The sequence below is a fragment of the Argopecten irradians genome, chromosome 16 (genome assembly GCF_041381155.1).
Source record: "Argopecten irradians isolate NY chromosome 16, Ai_NY, whole genome shotgun sequence".
NCBI lineage: Eukaryota > Metazoa > Mollusca > Bivalvia > Pectinida > Pectinidae > Argopecten > Argopecten irradians.
The window spans coordinates 25,982,165-26,001,582 of NC_091149.1; the positions used below are offsets into that span (position 1 = coordinate 25,982,165).

General features: G+C 34.3%; 2 protein-coding genes across 2 annotated transcripts; both read right to left on the bottom strand.

Moving 5' to 3' along the window:
* Positions 1-4,001: 4,001 nt before the first annotated feature.
* Positions 4,002-9,141, bottom strand: LOC138311014 (uncharacterized). The gene is made up of 4 exons (XM_069252442.1): positions 8,801-9,141; positions 7,814-8,020; positions 6,838-6,903; positions 4,002-5,420 (listed from the first exon to the last, which is right to left on the bottom strand). Exons 1-4 carry the CDS (start codon positions 9,065-9,067, stop codon positions 5,241-5,243), a joined length of 720 nt encoding a protein of 239 aa, XP_069108543.1. The 5' UTR covers positions 9,068-9,141; the 3' UTR covers positions 4,002-5,240.
* A 262-nt stretch (positions 9,142-9,403) lies between these two features.
* Positions 9,404-11,546, bottom strand: LOC138310121 (lipid transferase CIDEC-like). The gene is made up of 4 exons (XM_069251253.1): positions 11,216-11,546; positions 10,730-10,879; positions 10,001-10,027; positions 9,404-9,555 (listed from the first exon to the last, which is right to left on the bottom strand). The coding sequence occupies exons 1-4, from the start codon at positions 11,328-11,330 to the stop codon at positions 9,404-9,406; spliced, it is 444 nt and encodes a 147-aa protein (XP_069107354.1). The 5' UTR covers positions 11,331-11,546.
* Between the last annotated feature and the right edge of the window lie 7,872 nt (positions 11,547-19,418).

The window sequence follows — 19,418 nt, forward strand, 5'->3', positions numbered from 1 at the left end:
TTTTAGTAACTTTGTTTAGGCATTGATTAGTACAAGGGATTACAAGGCTAAACACATCATAACAAAATTTGATATTATCAAAATTCTTATCACAGTTAACTGAATATGAAGAAAAGACCACTAAGGTAGAAACACAGTTTTGTAAACACCAGCTTGTATAACCCCCAGTCATGTTTTTCTACCATGCACAAGGTGTTGATGTAATTAGAATACATGACAATTTAAATTTCTTATTCTAAGATCTAGATCTGGATTGCATACAAATTTCTTCTTCAGAAAAAATCACAAGGTAGAAGTTATGGTTTATCTGTTGATATATCATGCTTTAGAAAACTATAACATCATCAAATGAAAATGCTGATACACATGTGTATAACTGGTAAAAAAATATTAAAATGTACATAACTTTTTACTGTCTTGTATACCATATATGTACAAAAACTAAAAAGACTAAAAAAAAGGGGGGGGGGGTGTTTACTAAAGTCAGTGGTAAAAGCAAACCTTTCAATTAGCACACATTTACTTTAGTGACTTCCATTTGCTAATAAAAAAGCCTTAAACAATTAAACATTAATTCCATGCTAAGTTTTCAAATAAAATTCACATGATGCATCTGGATGTGAAACTAGTGTGAAAAAATCACAAGAAATCAACTTTTTGCTCATCTAATTTCAGTAACGTTGATTGACAATCCATAAAAATGACTTTTACTTCATGACTATACATCATAAAATTAAGATATCAAATTATACAACCTTCCCCTCCCAAATTGTGTTTAAAATGTTTTACGTCAATATATGCAAGCTTTACCAAATATCTTGGGAGGTTTCAATTCTTAGTACCTCAGAGATGTTTTTAAAATATAAATTATATATACATGTATTATGAAATTCAACTGTAAAATAATGCATGTTTTGATGCTAAGCAAGATAAATGCCCTGTCCATGTATACAAAACTACACTTTTTGACCCTAAATTTGTGTAGGTACAAATAATACCTGGGCTTTCTTTGTTGATAAATGAAACTCATGGTCCCAATCAATGTCTACTACTGGCCATATACTTATCTTATATGGAATCAAAACCTATTTGAATAGGGATTCTTTTACCAGTGAGTTCTGTAGCTACCCCTGAGAATTCAATGTTTGGGATTCCTTGAGCATTTTGTACAAAAATGATTACAATAAGAGCATAGTGCAATATCAGATTATAGTTAGTATTGATCAGAAAACAATACAAAGTTTGAAGAAAACTGATCTACTGTACTAGTCGATAATTCAATATCTATCAAACAATGACATTACATAATGTACTACATGAGATAGAAGGATCATCGGTTAAAATAAAATACACTTAAAAATAATAATTTAATGTCCTGAAGCTTGTAAAATTAAAGACTTTTCATATACCTTTATGTATTCACTTTAAAAATAAATAAATAAAAATATGGCAATACACAACATTATCTTAATCCTAAACAGACAAAATTTGTCCATGAGGAAAGTATTGTGATTCTTAAAGCAAAATGTAATAATCACAACAAAACTAATAAAGGTGGAATCCACTGTTTTACTAACATACAAAGTAAAAAAAAAAACCAGAATAATTCTTTATCAAATGATTAACTTGATCATCTTTCATCTATTTCTTTACACCTATTGATTAAGTATTTATCAAGAACTGGATAATGGCAATAAAAATCTTAATGTGTCAATATTCAAAATTACTGGCTGTAATTATGACTTGTTTTCTGATTGTGTAGTCCTAAAATTGAACATACACTTCTAATGATAATTTGGAACCATGCAAAAACATATATGGTTTTGAGTAATATTAGCCTCATTATTTGAGAAATACTGTAGTAATAGGAACTTTCAAGCTACATTCATAAAAGGCCTCTCAGCAATCATTCATCCTGTTTTGGAATCTCTCTTTAATATCACTAAGCTATGTGAAACAGCATCACAATTATCTTCAACGGTCAAAAAGGAAAAAATGGCTGCCAATCAATAAAATTTGATGAAACGAAACCTTTTAACATGAAATTTTAGAAAAATTGATCTGAAGATACATCGCACTTACTAAAAAGTTTTAAGGACGGTTTATAAAATACAGATCATGGATCATCGTACAATTTTTAAAAACATCCCTTTAAGGGTTAAAAATAACAAGAGGTCCATGGGCCTTAACGGCCACCTGTGTTCAGATACAGAATGAAACAAAGACATGCATATAAACGCTATATATTTGCCCATCAGGCCCTTGAAGTCAGTCAGTGATTTTATAAATTTGACTTTTTAATCTATGAAGATTATTTGGTTCCATCACATCTGTGAATTCAGAAGAAAGATTTTTGAAATGTTATCCATTTTGACCCCTTTTGGCCCCACCCCTCTGGCCCCTGGGGTGGCCAGGACCAATATGGATATGATGTTAAAATGCTATCTCAGACTAATAATTCTAACCCAGTTTGACTAATTTCCTATGAAAAATAGGCAAATAATGTTCATAACTGTGTTTTTCCTATATAAACTAAAGTAAACTTGACCCCCTCCCCAGAGGGAAACATGGGACCCCAAGGCCATGAAATTCACAATTTTTGTAAAGGACTTTAAGACCTTTCCATCTATGCAGAGTATTTGATTCTACCAGTTCCAGAATTTCAGAAGATTTTTGAAGTTTTAGCCTATTTGCCTCTTTTGGCACCGTCCCTCTGCCCGAGGGGGTTGACCAGGACCAATATAGATATGATATTAAAATGTTATCTCAGGCTAATAATTCTAAACAAGTTTGACTCATTTCCTATGAAAATTGAGCAAAAAATGCTGATAAATGTATTTTTCCTCTATAAACTATAGTAAACTTGATCCCCTTCCCAGGGGGAAAGTGAGACCCCACGGTCATATCATTCACAGTTTTTGTAAAGGACCTCAAGACCTTTCCATCTATGAAGAGTATGTGATTCTTCCATTTCCTGAATTTCAGAAGAAGATTTTTGAAGTTATAGCCTATTTGACCCCTTTTGACCCCGCCCCTAAGGCCCCTGGGGGTCAGTTATGGAAAATTGGTTAATAGGATTCAATGGCCATCTCATACTGATAATTCTGACAATATTTGACTCATTTCCTATTACAAATGAGCAAATAATACTCAAAGATGTGTTTTCCCTATATCAACTATAGTAAACTTAACCCCCTCCCCTGGGGGAAACCCGAGACCCCAGGGTCATATAATTCACAATTTTTATAAAGGACCTAAGGACCTTTCTATCTATGAAGAGTATTTAATTCCATCACATCTGTGAGTGGAGAAGAATATTTTTGAAATTTTAGTTAATTTTACCCCCTTTTGGTCCCTCCCATAGGCTAGGGGAACCTACAAATGAAATTTGAAAGAGATCCCTTCAGTACTTTCTGAGTAATAGAGGTAACAAACATCAATTGTCAAAATCTAAGATGGCTGCCTAGCAGCCATCTTTTGACCGATCCGTCCCAAAATGCAATATGCACAACAAGGGACCTAGGGGAACCTACATATGAAATTTGAAAGAGATCCCTTCAGTACTTTCTGAGAAGAAGCGGTAACAATCTTTAACTATCACAATCCAAGATGGCTACCTATCGGCCATCTTGTTGACCGATCGGTCCCAAAATGCAATATGCACAACTTGGGCCCTAGGGGAATCTACATATGAAATTTGAGAGAGATCCCTTCAGTACTTTCTGAGAAATAGCGGTAACAAACTTCAATTGTCAAAATCCAAGATGGCTGCGTGGCGGCCATCTTGTTATCCGATCGGTCCCAAAATGCAATATGCACAACTAGGGCCCTAGAGGAACCTACATATGAAATTTGAAAATCCTTCAGCTTTCGAAATAGGAAAAAAATGTTAACGGACGGACGGACGGACGGACCACAGACGAAAAGCGATTTGAATAGCCCACCATCTGATGATGGTGGGCTAAAAAGACATCCCAGAGGGATCTTGCAACCCCCCCCCCCCCCCTAGAATTATTCATGTCCATCAAAATTCCCTGCTTTTCCATTTTTTTCCCTAGCTTTTCCCTCGAAATGTGGAATGCACATAGGGTTTGGGTTTTGCTTATAAAGTTAGATAAGGACAGTGCACATAGGGATACTCTACATGAAGTCTGTTAAGCAACTAGACATTCCAATATGATCACTGTCTACAATATATTGTGCTTCCATTTAAATGTTCCAAAATAAAAATGAATATTTTAGGACCCTTGAGGACCCTACAAATTTTTTAAATTTTAGAGATCTGTTTTGCATATTACAAAGAAGAAAAAAAAAAAAATCTGCAACTATCAAAATCCTAGATTAATAAAGGTCCTTTCAGTATTTTCTGAGAAAAAGTGATAACAATATTTTAACAAGAGATCCCAGAGGGATCTTGGCACCCACCAAAGAGTAATCTACATCTTTTAGTACTTTCTGAGATGTTTTACAGTAGCAAGCTTCAATTATGAAAATCCAAGATGGCCACATATTAGCCATCTTGTTGACAGATCGGTTCGAAAATGCAATATGCACAACTATGGCCCTAGGCAAACCTGCATGTGAAATTTGAGAGAGATCTCTTCTGTACTTTTTGAGAAATAGCGGTAACAAACTTTAACTTTCAAAATCCATGATGGCTGCCTGGCGGCCATCTTGTTCACCGATTGGTCCCGAAACACAATATGCACAACTAGGGCCATAGCTATAGGGTAACTTACATATGTAATTTGAGAAGGATCCCCTTTAGCCTTTTCTGAGAAATAGCGGTAACAAGAAATGTTTACGGATGGAAAGACAGACTTGTTGACCATCTTGTTGATGCTTTGGCCCCAAAATACATTATGCACATCTAGAGCTCAAGGGAAACCTATGTTATTTGAAAAAGAGCCATACAGTACTTTCTGATAAGTAGTAGTTACAAGAATTGTTAAATGACAAATGGAGGTAGGAACATACTGAAGCATAGACGAGACTAAAGGCGATTTGAATAGTCCACCATTTGATAATAATGGGCTAAAATTCTAATTAAAAAACACTTCAATTTGAGAGGATAACACATATAAATCTTTTGTATAAATCACAATAATGATCTAAATGCATGACTAATGAAGAGAAATAATTTCACATGCCTAAAACATATCAGGGACAAAGACATGTACATGTTAACAAGAGGCCAAAGGCCTTAACAGTCACCTGAAGACACTGATGTGGTTTCTTTTCTACTCGAATATTGATTTTACCATTTGTATGTTTCCTCTACATTGATGGCAGCTTCTTCTGGATGATTGAAGCTGCACACCACAAACCATACAAGCTGTGTGACCACAAGGTATAAAAAACGCGTTTTTCTGCCTTTCATAGCATATGCAACATGTGCTATCTGGAACCCGAAGACTCACCTACAAATAAAACAGGATTGGTACTTTATAAAAATATTAATTCAACTCTTTTTCGAAGCACTAACAGTTAACTGAAGTCTTCTCAAAATAGTTATTTTTTCTTAATAAACCGACGATTGCAGTACTCATTATTATTAAATAAAACTGTATTGCTTAATTTATCATGGATACCAAATGGTATTACATGGCAACCAAATTGTACTGTATGGCAAACAAGAGGCCAAGAGGGCTATCCCATGCTTGGTTTCAGAGAAGAAGTCATTTATATGGAAATAGCCAAATTGACCCCTTTTGACTCCACCCTTCAGGCCCCCGGGTGGTCATCCCCATCATTTGTACAATTTTCAGTTAGTAGCCCATAAGGATGCTACCAGTCAAATCTTGTTGAAATCCGATTGTTGACAGACGCCGGATGCCGAACGCTGTGGTATCCCATAAGCTCACTTCGGTCCTTCGGACCAGGTGAGCTAACAAGTGGTATCGTATGGTAACCAAATGGAATTGCATGGCAACCAAATAGTAATGTTCGGTTACCAAAAGGTATTGGCTGTTTTGAAAACTTAATGACTGTATTTTGTATCATTTTTAGATAGATGGTACAATATTAAGATTTTGACCAATCAGAAGTCTTTAGCTGCATCTTGTTTCCATAGTTATCAGGTACTATCTTTTGACCATTTGATATGTCAAACAAGTAGCCGCAAAGCATGGCATAATCCCCCGTGCCCTGAAGTTGGTATGAAAACCCCAATACATGTTGTATATATCAAGCTCAAAGTAAGAGTTATTAAAGTATAACTTTAAATATTTGTGAGTATTGTAAAACAGAAAAAAATAACAGCAGGTGACAAACAGAAACAGTAATTTGGTATTTTCAACCAAGTTTCCATGGTAGCAAATAAAATTCCAATAATGACCCGTAATAGCAAAAGGCAAAATTAGGGCACTTTGCTGATTTATACAGAAAGTTTCAAGGAGCTACGTTGAACGTGTATTGAGTTATAGCCAGGAAAAGAATCTTGGACGGATGGAGCCAAATTTGATATCCCCTGGAAACAAGTTTCGCGGAGGATAATAATAAGCATCTTATTGCTATTGAAGAAATATTAATTCAATGACTATTAAGTTTTTTTACTATTTTACAAAACCTGTATAGTAACATTGTTACCATACATCATGTAACAACCTAAACAAAAAAGCCTATTTGTACATTGACACCAATGGTCTTCAATATTTTGTAGCAGTTTCCTTAAAATTGATGTACAATGTAGTAATAAGTTGTTTAGACAAGGTTTGAGGACGACAGACAGACAGACAGACAGACTGGTCAATTCCAGTATAACTTAAACTAGAAACTCTCCCCTATCTGTTACAAATGTTATAATATGCTCCTTTTTCCCCTAGCAAAAATACTTACTGTTGGTGTGCCAGCATCTCTGAAATCATTTGTCCCTGATGATGCGGCTGATGATGTGGCAAATGTCTGAATAAGAATTTCAAAGTATTTTTTAAACATCTTCAAATGCTATAATCTTACAAATTGAACAGAAATATTCTACCTGTAACATTTCTTGTATTGATTTTGAGAGTCATGCAAAAGATTAAGAGGGTGAAAGCTAGTTTTAATTAATTCATCACTCCAACATATTCAATGTTAATGTAACCATTCAATGTTTCCATCCAAATATTTTCAGTATTAGTACAAAGATGTATGTTGTTCTTTCTACATATCAATAACAATATTCTCACTGTATTTTCTGATGAATAATGTATAGTATATGCAGGAAATTTATTGGTATATCAAAAGTGGCAAAAATAAAATGAATTATTCAGAATGAAACAAAGACATTACAAACACTATATATTGGCCAGTCAGGCACTTTAAGTCAGTCGGTGATTTTATAAATTTGACTTTTTAATCTATGAAGAGTATTTGGTTCCATCAAATCTGTGAATTCAGAAGAAGGGTTTTTGAAATTTTAGTCATTTTGACCACGTTTGGCCCCACTTCTCTGGTCCCTGGTGTTCAGCGATGACTGATATGGATATGTTAAAATGCTATATTTGAGGCAAATAATTCTGACCACGTTTGACTCCATTCCTATGAAAATTGAGCAAATAATGCTCATAAATGTTTTTTTTTTCTATATTACCAATAGTAAACTTTATCCCCTCCCCAGGGGAAAATGTGAGACCCCAGGGTCATATAATTCACAATTTGTGTAAAGGACCTTAACACCTTTCTATCTACATGTATGAAAAGAGTATTTGATTCTACCACATCTGTGAGAGGAGAAGAAGATTTTTGAAATTTTAGTCCATTTTACCCCTCCTAGAGCACCCTTGGGGATGGGGATCATATAATCTCAGGTGACCTCAAAATGCATACATACCATTGGGGTAGAAGTCTCTAATGGAACTGGTCCTTGTACAATAGGAGAAAGGAGAGACTGATCAGAAGGGGCACCAGCTGCTGCTGTAGCCACAGAGTTGGAGACTGTGTGTTGAGCAGAGTTGAAAGCAGTACCGGTATACTCAAATCCTAAATCTGGTAGTGAGAAGTCAGAATCAGAGCTGGTGTCTGGATCAAATGTTGAAATCTGGAAAATGTACCAATTCAATCTAAATCTTAAAGATGCTCCACCACCAACAGAGCTAACATACATGATACTCATCATTTGAACAATAATCCGTGTTTACTAATATAAATTGTTATGTTAAATTGCACATAATAATCAGTACTTCATTACATCGTAGGGCAAAATGTCATGGACTTTGTTCTGGAGGCGATAAGTAATTTCCGATATTTTCATCTTGAAGTAAAGCAAGCGACTAAAAGTTGTCAATTGTGGTAATGGTGTGAAGTAAGTAACTTTTGTAACAGAAGAAAAATACTTATTTGCCTGCTCCTGTTTTTTTTAATTCTTATTAATAATTAAAATTGCTATGTGCATGAATAACAGTTACTTTAAATTCCCAAAAGCTTATCTAGAATGTTGTCAACAACAGGCCCTAGGGGATCCTTGGGCCTGGAAGGTCATCTAATAACTTAAGTCGTCAAGATGAACATTTAAATATATATTTAATATGAGAGTGATTTCAGGTTCATGTTGGATTTTGGATCTTGCAGTTGATTGTAACTATGTCAGCCATTTCAAGCATTAAGTTTAAGATAAATTACACTTGAAAAAACTTGAGAAGATTGCTATAGGTCATACTGATTGACCTTTTGATATGGACAAATTCCCACAAATTCACAACAACATAGAAATATCATTTCAGAATGCTTATTATGATATGAAAATTGACAAAAATATACTTAAAAGTTTGACAGGGTTAGTGTAAATTGTCAAACTAGTACATGCATGTATATACTGTACCTGAGTTTTAGTGAGGATATAGATCCTAGGTTTCTGAGCTGTGCAAGAGTCAACAAAGGTGCCTAGCGTAAATACTGGACTGTCTTCAATGGTGTCCCCTTTTGCGTTTCCTAACCTGCTTTGCATTTTTTCTATTTTCCCAAGGAAACTTTTTCCGTTTGGGAAAAAGGTGGTTTTCATTTTTTCCATTACTTCCTCATATGTAGAATTTCTTTCAAAAAGTAAGGGCCTAGGCCCTATATCAAAATGTTTTTTGGTGCTTTTCATTATTTGATATTTTTGATGTCGGTAACTGTAGTGCTGCCACCCAGCTATCACATTGACTGTTTGCTTGTTTTTCTTTTGTCCCTGTGAAAATAATAGTTTTTTTTAGCTAAATGTTGTATTAAAATGGCAAGCATAGTAACATATTCCCTTTCCACTTTTAATTTCTTTAAAAAACTTAACACATTATTTATTTGACAAATGAACTGGTTATGTGTAAATGTGATGGGTTGTACATAAGGCAATTCAAAACTATATGCCAAATTCTCCTCTCTTCTCTTCATATTGAAATATAATTGATATCTTAAAAACATTGTTTTTGGCTAAATTTCTTAATAACTACAAAGGAAGTAGTAATTCATATGGGTTATCTTTGAGCCAAATGAACTGAATACATGAACCTGTCAATCCCCTACATACCAGTGATGGTTTGGCTGCTTTTTTCTGCTTGAACTTCTCCATAAGCTGTATCACCCTGGATGATGTAGTTGCTGAAATTAAAAAGTTTATGTCTGATTACATCAATAAATTACAAGTAAACGTTCGGTAACACAACTGCTACTATGCTGTTTTTCAAATATATCATTACCGCATAAGTACAAATCAAACCATTGATAAATACGGAGTCATGTTTGGTAAAGGATAAATATATACACTGTTAATTACCCCTACAAGAAATGTGAATATTGTACTTTTGGCAGCATTATGAACAATACTTTCATAATCAAATTAATGCCGCCATGATACTGTAGCACTACAATGCCACACACTATTTATGGCACTGTCCTATATAGGAAAGATAAACAAATGAAATAATACCAGGCGAATATCAAGATTATGAGAAGGAGTGAAAACTAAAAGATAAACAGTTTTTTCCTACAAAAGCGATTGTGCTGAGATAAATATTTTTTATCAAAAAATATTTCATCAACTTACATGTGTCTGTGGAGCTTCCAGATGTACCTAAATAGAGAAAAACAACAGAACATTTTAAATGCAGAAAACCACAGACCAGCTAGAAGTCAGTAACTGAAAAGTGCTTTTCTATACAGACTATGGTTTGTTTCATTTTCAATTTCAGATTTTATATTCCCTACATTAATTTTGATAATGTCCTGCGATTCTACTGGATTTATACATAAAGGATTTTGTTCCTATAATAAAAGGTGTCCAAACTAATTTTTCCTCTCAAGAAAACATTGTGTTAGCCATTTCTTGTTTTCTTATTAGATCAAAGTTTGTAACGAAAACCTTTGGGATATTTTCTGCAAATAGACTAATACAGTATAACTTGTCTAAACCGAACCCTGTATAAACCGGAAACTTGTTTATACCGATTAATTTGTTTGGTCACGGCAAATTTCTTAATAAACTATAGTACCCAAAACCTGCATAATCCGGAACCTGTATACTGTATGCTGTAATAAGAAAAATCTTCTGTGATGATTTCCATGTGAATATATTGTGATAAGGTTCTATCCTCTATAAACCGGACACCTGTATAAACCGAACAAATCGACTGTTCCCGTTCACATCCAGTTTAGATAAGTTATACTGTAGTATTGAAGTTTCAACACACGTTTTCATGCTGAACCATGTGTATATTACTTGTTTACTTCATGAGATAATATACATAGTCCTTAATCCATGATATATGACCATTACCTGCAGCTGGTTCCCATACATCATCATCTTGTAGCAGCATGACTTTGGTGTTTGGAGCAAGTGTTTCCCAGTAACAGCTATCTACCTCTGTTCCATCTTCTTCCAACACAAAATTCAGCCTTGCTGAATCCAACAAGAACTTCTCTTTGCCTACAAGACAATTTGCAGTTGGCAAAGAATATATTCTTAATGGAGCACTAGCATGATTTATGGCTTACTTTGTGTAATCACACTATAGTGAACGATTTGTTTTAACTCATTAAGTTCCACTTATTCCTTTAAGATTGTAATAAAATACACTATTTTGTTTTGTAGATCCTAGTATAAATAAATAGAATACTGATAATAATTATTGATTACAGTGACTTAAGATTCCCTGTATATATGTATTGTGTACATATAACCGTAAAATATTTTTGTACTTCTATTATCCTATGTTATGTTGGATAGTGGCAGTGACAATTAATATCTTTATTATGTACTTACAACAGTTTGAAAACTCTTCATATGTACTGGCAACAATCCCCTTTTTCACCTGTCTGTCTTTGGAGAACACTTTAATTGGCTTTCTGCATTCCGTTTTTTCCATCTTTTCTTCCATTGCTTTTGAACCTGTAATATTTAAAAAAAAATATTGTGCAGTTTGTTTTGGCTTTATGTCAAATTTCTTTTAAGTGAAATTCATCAAAATATAAAAGGAGCGTGTGTACAGTTTGTCTTACTAGCTTTAGTTTGTGGGAATTTCCCTTAAGTTGAGCGGTAGAGTGCCCACTGTCACCGAGGGAAGTTTGTCTTACTAGCTTTAGTTTGTGGGAATTTCCCTTAAGTTGAGCGGTAGAGTGCCCACTGTCACCGAGGGAAATTACCTGTTTTAATCCAACACAATAGAGATTAAAGTGCCGAATAGCAAGCTTTTTTTATAGCAAGTCAATAATACAAAACAGGATACAAAATAATGAATATATGCTGTGCAAGCTTTACAGTATATGCATGTATTGTATTTTGTAGCAACCGATCGCAAAATATATGGACCTCATGAGCTTTACAAACTCAAAATAAGATTTTGACTATCGTGTCGCTTTAAAAGTGAAATGGACATTGAATCTGATTGACATTTAACTAAAACACTTTCAGAAAGGAAAGGCTTTTGAAGTGCCTAATTTTGCTTTTGATAGGCCTACTGAATCTGTCTTTTTTTCGAAATAATTCAGAAATAATGAACAGAGGCAAAACCAACAGTGCGCTTCATGGAATTTGCCTCTATCCAGTTGGCATTCATTTTGGCTATGTATGCCAACTGAAAGACATTTAATGCTTAAAAACACTATCAAGAATTATGGCCCAGAGTTATTGTCCTTGGACTAAGCTCTTGGTTAAAATAACCCTCTGCCTCTGTGCAGTTGTAGTTCATATTGCCTATGAATGCCAACTAAATGCCGTGCTTTGCTAAAATTTACCATTGATATACAATTTTGATTATAGAATTGATGAACATGTCATTTTCTTCAAAATCAAAACAGCCAATTGATTTCAAAGCTATCTGCTGGGATTTCCAGGGTAACAAGTGTAATATGCCACCATACCGGTATGTTGGTTTCGAGATCCAGAAACAATGTGGGTATTACATGTTACTGTCGATTAGTCCCAGCTTCCACTGATTGTGACGTCACAAAATTAACGTCGAAAGATGACTTCACAATCACAGGAAGGTGGTACTAATCAGCGGTAAATTTCACTTAACCCACGTCATTTTTGGATCTCAAAAATGCCATATTAAAATGCCATCATAGGAGCTGAAGGCAGTTCATAGGCTGGTGAATGCTCAACTGAATTGCTAGATTTATATATTACTGATAGTGCCATGCATTTACAAGCTAATGGGAAAATTTAGAGGTCTAAGCTTATGTAAAAAATGATAGCTTAAAAACACACTCTATGCTGGTTGAGTTTGATAAGGCCTACAGTATATTTTAGCCTTACCACTATCAAAGCGGAAAAGAAATCGCCTTCTGACTGACTTTTCATGTATCTGCTACAACAGCAAATGTACTTCAAGTAAGATGTTTGACAATTTCGGTAACAAACTCTAGGTACTGCCTGAGATTTAGATAGTTACGTTAACTGTTAACGTTAATATTAAATATTATCTATGTCTCTGTTAGACCTACTGCACAGTAAATGTATCTATTATCGTCTGAACGACAGTTGCAATAGGCCTATCAATATCAGCAGTAGCATATGGTAAGACTAGGCTCATGTATATATAGTATACGTGTATATAGGTCGACAGCACTTTATACCTGTCGGCTTCCACCACGTGCACTCTTCTTAAAAGTTCCGCCTCGCTAAGTACACTCGGAACGCCTCTGGTGTAACGGTCGAACATTATATTTTACATCCGAGGAATTCCGATTTGGTACAACAGCCTTGTCTAACGACAAAAACCAAAAGCACGGATATTTTAATCCGGAAAGTAGGGGCCACAGGATTTTAGCACTATCGATGGTCAATACAATGCACACTTTGTTAATTGTGAAGTTTTATTAGTATGTTTTTAAAATTTATGAAGATTGGTTAGAAATTCGTCGAGAATGAAGTGGGAGATGAGGTGGGCTCTTTTGGTTTTGAGAAATTCCAAGTTAACTTAGGCCACATACAGTACACTGCACCTAGAATAGATACATCTACCGTAAAAATATACAGTATTTATCATCTTATTTCTTTATATCATATAAAGTATATGTTTGTTTACATAGTTATAATTACATTTTTATGTCCAAAACCTATACTTAAACCAAAACGTATATTTAGTCATACGCTAAAGTACCAGAAATTTTATTAGTTCCGCCATTTTTACGTTCCGCTGATGGACGCTTCAGTGTGCTGAGGGGTTATCCCGTATAGCCATTTAACTTCGACATTCAATATACGATTGCTTATTTCTACATGATAGAAGATATATTTTTGAAAGAAAAAAATAGTACCTTGGTTTATTAATTAATTACAGAAAATGCACTTCCGTTGTATGATTGAAGAAAAATGAATTAAAATTTTCTTATTTCCATGCTTTTAAATCATATCAAAACGTCTTAATGCATTTGAAAAGCTCATAATATAATACCATAAGATAATATCTAAGTTTATAAACAGTTTAAAGCTTACCATTAATCACATGTACAGCCGTGCGGTAGAGTCAAATAAAGCAGCCAAAATTTACCGAACATACAAAAACAAGCCGCTGAGCACCAAGTCGATGTTCGTGATATCGACTTCTTTTTTTTCAATGACAAGTCGTAATAATTAAGTCGACATGGTCTAAAATCTTTGATGCAAACGACTTTTCTAAGTCGCCTATCGATTTGTATCTGTACAAGTCGACAAAGTAAATGTCGACATGACGTCAATCATAAGGGATATGTCGCATAATCTATATCGCGAAAGTGCCAAGTTGCTCGCCATGTCGTGTTTTTAAAGTCGTTTAGACTATGTTTTATCACAACAAATGCAGGGCCAAATACGTTTCCATAGATAGTGGCTGTTTCATACGATTTGCGCATGTGTAACAGGAAGGCGACAAGTAGACAACTCGACAACACGACAAGTCGACAACACGACAAGGCGACAACACGACAAGTCGACAACTCGACAACACGACAAGTCGACATTTTACCGCGACAACACGAGATTCTGTACAAGTCGACATTTTAACTGTTAAATCTCGGGTTGTCGCAGTTTGAGACCGCAACAACTCGACAAGGCGACAACACAACAACACGAGATGGCCGTAATCAGCCACCATAGTAATGTGTAAATTGGATGTTTCAAATACTCAATCTGTGGACATATATACTAGCATGATTTGCTTATATAGGCCAGAAGGAAAACGTAAACAAACACATGTGTGCTTACGCTAGTTACCTGGCTCACTACGTGCAGGTCGTGTCGAACGTCAGTCACGTGATACGATTAGGAATCGGACAAAACCCGAAGTCACTGAACATGGTGGTGATTGAAGGCGCTTTATTCAAAACTAGGAATATACGATTCCTAGATTTCGGCTCTCTTATAGGCCGACATATGCTTTTGGGGAGCTAAATCATCAAGTTACATGTCAATGTTTAAATATCAAATGTTTAAGTTACATATCGTTACAGTGAAATTAGCAGCATTACAACTTCAAGCTTTCAACTCCAGGCTTCTTTTCATAGCACATTTTCTTTAAAATATATTGTATTTAAAATGCATTGTATTACTGTATAACAGGTAGATGCTTATTAAAAGTATTAAACAATAGAATATTAGTTCACTATTAAAGCACTATATTTTATGGCGGAAAGATATTACACAGTGTATGATGGTAAGTTTCCCTGAATGAAGACGAGAAAATGTGAAAGCAAAATTGTTAAGATAATTACATTAGCTTAAAAATTGTAAAGAGATTAAGTGGTAAACTATATGCTTTCAGATTTTAAAAATATATTTTATATGTATAGTATTGTACTAGAATGCCAACTTGACTCGCAAATGGGGAAACCTACAATGCATACAACCCAGTCAGAAGTATATTAAGATAGCTGCCATCACAAATATTTTTGAATAGCTGCCACAAACAATATTTCTTGCGCAGACTTCACAATTAAACAGAACACATGACCAAACATTGGTTAGAAACATAGTTGGTAAACTAGCTCAATTCTTACACACACGTTATTGGCCCAGACCCTCTCCCTCTTTAAAAACAACCACAAACACACACATTTTCATCTGACAAATGTAACACATACACTGTTCAATCCCAAGTTTGTGAAAAAATCTCAATACCTTACACTAAGGCCACCATTCTGTCATGAGCACATCAAAGTCTCAATTCTGTTATCACCTATGGCCTTGTAACCGTTGTGATGGATATACTGTGGGTATACTTAGTTCTAATACTCTGTCGATAAACCTGCTGTGGGGGAGGTTGGGATGCCAGGCCCGATTCCTAAATGTTGATTATCTAATTCTAGGCGGCCCGCTTCTTGGGCAGCTATTGCCTGCAGGACTTTAATGAGGAAAAAAAAAACACCATTTAATATCGGACAGTAATTTAAAGTAATTCAAGTATTTGAAGTATGTAAGAAAAATTCTATTACTGGTATTATTAACATATATGAGCAAAATATGGTACCACAAATTAGATATATTCTCAATTTCAATGACAATTAATTAAGATTTAATATCAAAAATTGTTCTGCTCAAAAATGAACATAAACAAGATAGAGTAACATGATAATTTACTATTCAAAAAAAAATTTAATAAATCTTTTATTCACATGCATATAATTAATTATTGTAATTAAAATTATATTCTACACAAAAACGCATCCTTATGTTGACCTGCTAGGTCTTTCTCAAACTGAGCACCAATAGCTGCGGAAGGAAAAAAAAAAAAGCAAGAAAAAAACATAAAAGCACACATTGAGTTATAAACACCCGACCCATAACCATTTTAACAAACACATATTTACCCTCCCGAATCACTACATGCATGCAATGACACACACACAAGCAGACTAAATGAAGCACAAAAAGCAGATTACTCCCATTTAAAATATTGAATCTTTCATTGAGGTTTCTAACGATATTCTTTCATTAGTTAAATTATTCAACATAATTATATCTACTACTTCAAATTCATACATGTACAGTGTTTTTCCTGCCTATATATTTGGGGCTGAAATATGGCCCCATTCCCAATATTATTTCTTATTTCCCCCCCCCCCCAAATCTATGTCTAAATTTCCCAAATCAATGAGTTGATGTCTATTTTATGTGACGAAACAAAAAAAAATCCAAAATCCAGAAATTTCAAGTTTAAACGTCCTATTTTTGTATACATTGTTATACTTGATACTTAGAGAAGGATAATTGTTTATTTCTACCATTTCCAAAATATCCATTAACACTTAAAAATTTTCATTTCCTACTTTTATCGCACAAAATTTCACAATTCACTCACCAATGGCAATTTCCGAAAAATACCCAGGTATAAAAAAGCAACGTGCTGATGTATGTTGCCACAGACTCAGCTTTATAGGATGGCCTTTATACTAGATATTTCCAGTAAAATATATTACTGAAGTGCACACAAATGGTGTGAGCCAGTGTTCCGAGGTCAATCAATAAAAGATGTAACAGTGATGGACTTCAGGCAACATAGATTGCATGTAATACACAGGCTTAATCTACATTAGTATTGGAAATGTGATAATGGGAAAATGTCATGTAATTTTGAGAGAAAAAAGGCAAAATTTCCAAGACAATAGATACAGGAACTTTATCTACAAATATGAAAACATTGCACAGAAATGTCTCCGTAATTCTGAATAGATTGATAGCTAGCTATGTTAGGTACAATGGATTCAAAACTTCAACACCTGCCTCATATACATGCAGGCTTGAAGTCTTCTAACATGTAAAAAGAGGATTATCAGGGTTCCTATCTTATAAAGTTCAAAATTGACAGATTTATATGGGTGTTTACAAAATACACTACCAGGGCTCAAAAAGTCTTGTAGGGCTATGTAAATGAAATTAATGAAATTGTCTTGTTGTGGGCGTAGTTATTCCTTTTTCCGTGTTCTCTCATATTCGTAATACACAATGTTTGTCTATATAATAGAGTAAATGAATTCAGACAATTATTTGTGCATGGGACAGATAACTTAAAAAAATGCCGACCTAAACCATAATCCCACACACCATTTCTTGCATGGCCAAGACGCCATTTTGTACAAAATAAAACATACAGATCAGTATTCTAAGTTCTGATGTAAAAGAAAATAGTTTACTACAACATTTGCTGTATTTTAATTTCAAAGTGCAGTTTTTTTTTAACATCAACATAGCAATTAAAACAAAGTCTGACATTTAAAAGCAGTCAGTTAGTATGCATGGTACTATCAACCACGAAAACTCTAAATCAAGATTGCATATTCATTTTGGAAGTTTAAGATCGACAGCTACTGGGCATGAAGGGAAATGACTATGCAATAGTTGTGTGTTAGTTAGGGATAACATAAAAATCACAAACTAATTTAAATAGATAGAGGTGTTTCATTATAAAAACATGCACAAGATGCTTTATCAAGCATCAACAGGCATCTAGAATGCATATTCACCAAAATCAAAACTTCAAGTGCAACCAAAAACATGTGTAATTCCAATGTAAAATAATGGAACTCCTTCCTATAGGGGCCCCATAAACGGAACCAGAATTCTACAGTATGCGACCTCAAAACATATAAATTTATTGAAAAATACCACCCCCCCACTGACCCCTTCCCCCCCCAAAAACAATTCAAACAAAGTCAAGATTGATCACCTCTACGCTGGAGATATTCTCGCGCACAACTTCACTCTAGGCTGAAAGAAAACATCAGAATGACATATAAATTATAAAATTGCATAGATCTTAATCACTGGATAGTGTAAGGAAATGCATAAACACAGAAAAAACATGTTTAAAGCATGGGAAAATTGCATAATTTCGATCGAGAATTGAACTCCTGAAGACTAGGGTACAGGAGTTAGAAATACGTGTCACACGCATAAACCTGTGTACATCCATTGTCCTTTCTTCAATTATTCATGTAGATTTTGAACACCCGGTGGAGGAAAAGGTACTGTTTAAAACAAGAAGAAAAAACAAATTTTAGAGATTATTTGAAAGAGTAGTGCTTACAAAAAATTTCACATGCAAGTAAAGTATTCTCGAAACTACTTCTAAGTTCAATCAAAATGGTTTATAGACAAAATGGTTAATTTTATTTGAAATAGTATCTACAACTAAGCCAGCAATTAAAAAAAAAATGAAATGAAAAAAATTTTTTTTTTTTTTAGAAATTGATTAAAAGTATTATGATTGGCAGTGAGAGTGCAATATAAATTATATAGGATGAAAACATTCTATCTGTATTAGATTGTGTGTACTTCAAAAGATTATTTACCGTCTGATCAACGAATATGAAGAAAGACAATGGATTCAAAGCAAAAACAAACATGAAATGTTATAATTACTACTTCACATGTATAAATTGTACCCTTTTAGCCTAGGCACGGATTTTAACTTTGAACAAAACGATATATTGAAAGTCTGGCCAATCAAGAGGGTGCTCTGAAGTGTATTAGTGGGTTTGTATTGTACAAGGTTTTAGAAACACATTCATCGGTCGTTAATAGCAGCTACACTCTTCTTTTGTTCTGGTTCACCTGTGAAAAGAAAAACAAAAGCACATATTGTATGTATCCCCTCGAGAAAAGAAGGAAGGTAGCGGATGAAGCCTTTATGTTAGACAGTTGGTACAGTTTGGCTGTTATTTAAAAGAGATAGGTGTGGTGACCACTGTGCTTTTTAAGCACATAGAGGTACATCTGTCCTTAGTCCATTCTTTAATATGGGCATCTGTGATGTAAAAGTTTTGCGTACCGATACTATATAGCACAAAGTTCTGTCTACACCCTAATTATAAATGGCCCAAACTTTTCCATATAAAGATACAAATCCTACTTTTGGTAAAAATGTTGCATTTAGAAAAAGCCTTTCGTTTTCTTTTTGTTAATTGTTACATATTTGGTGTGATGAACGTTCCTTGTGCTATGTTAATACGGAACTATTTGCAACAGTATACCTCTAGTTATGAAATAT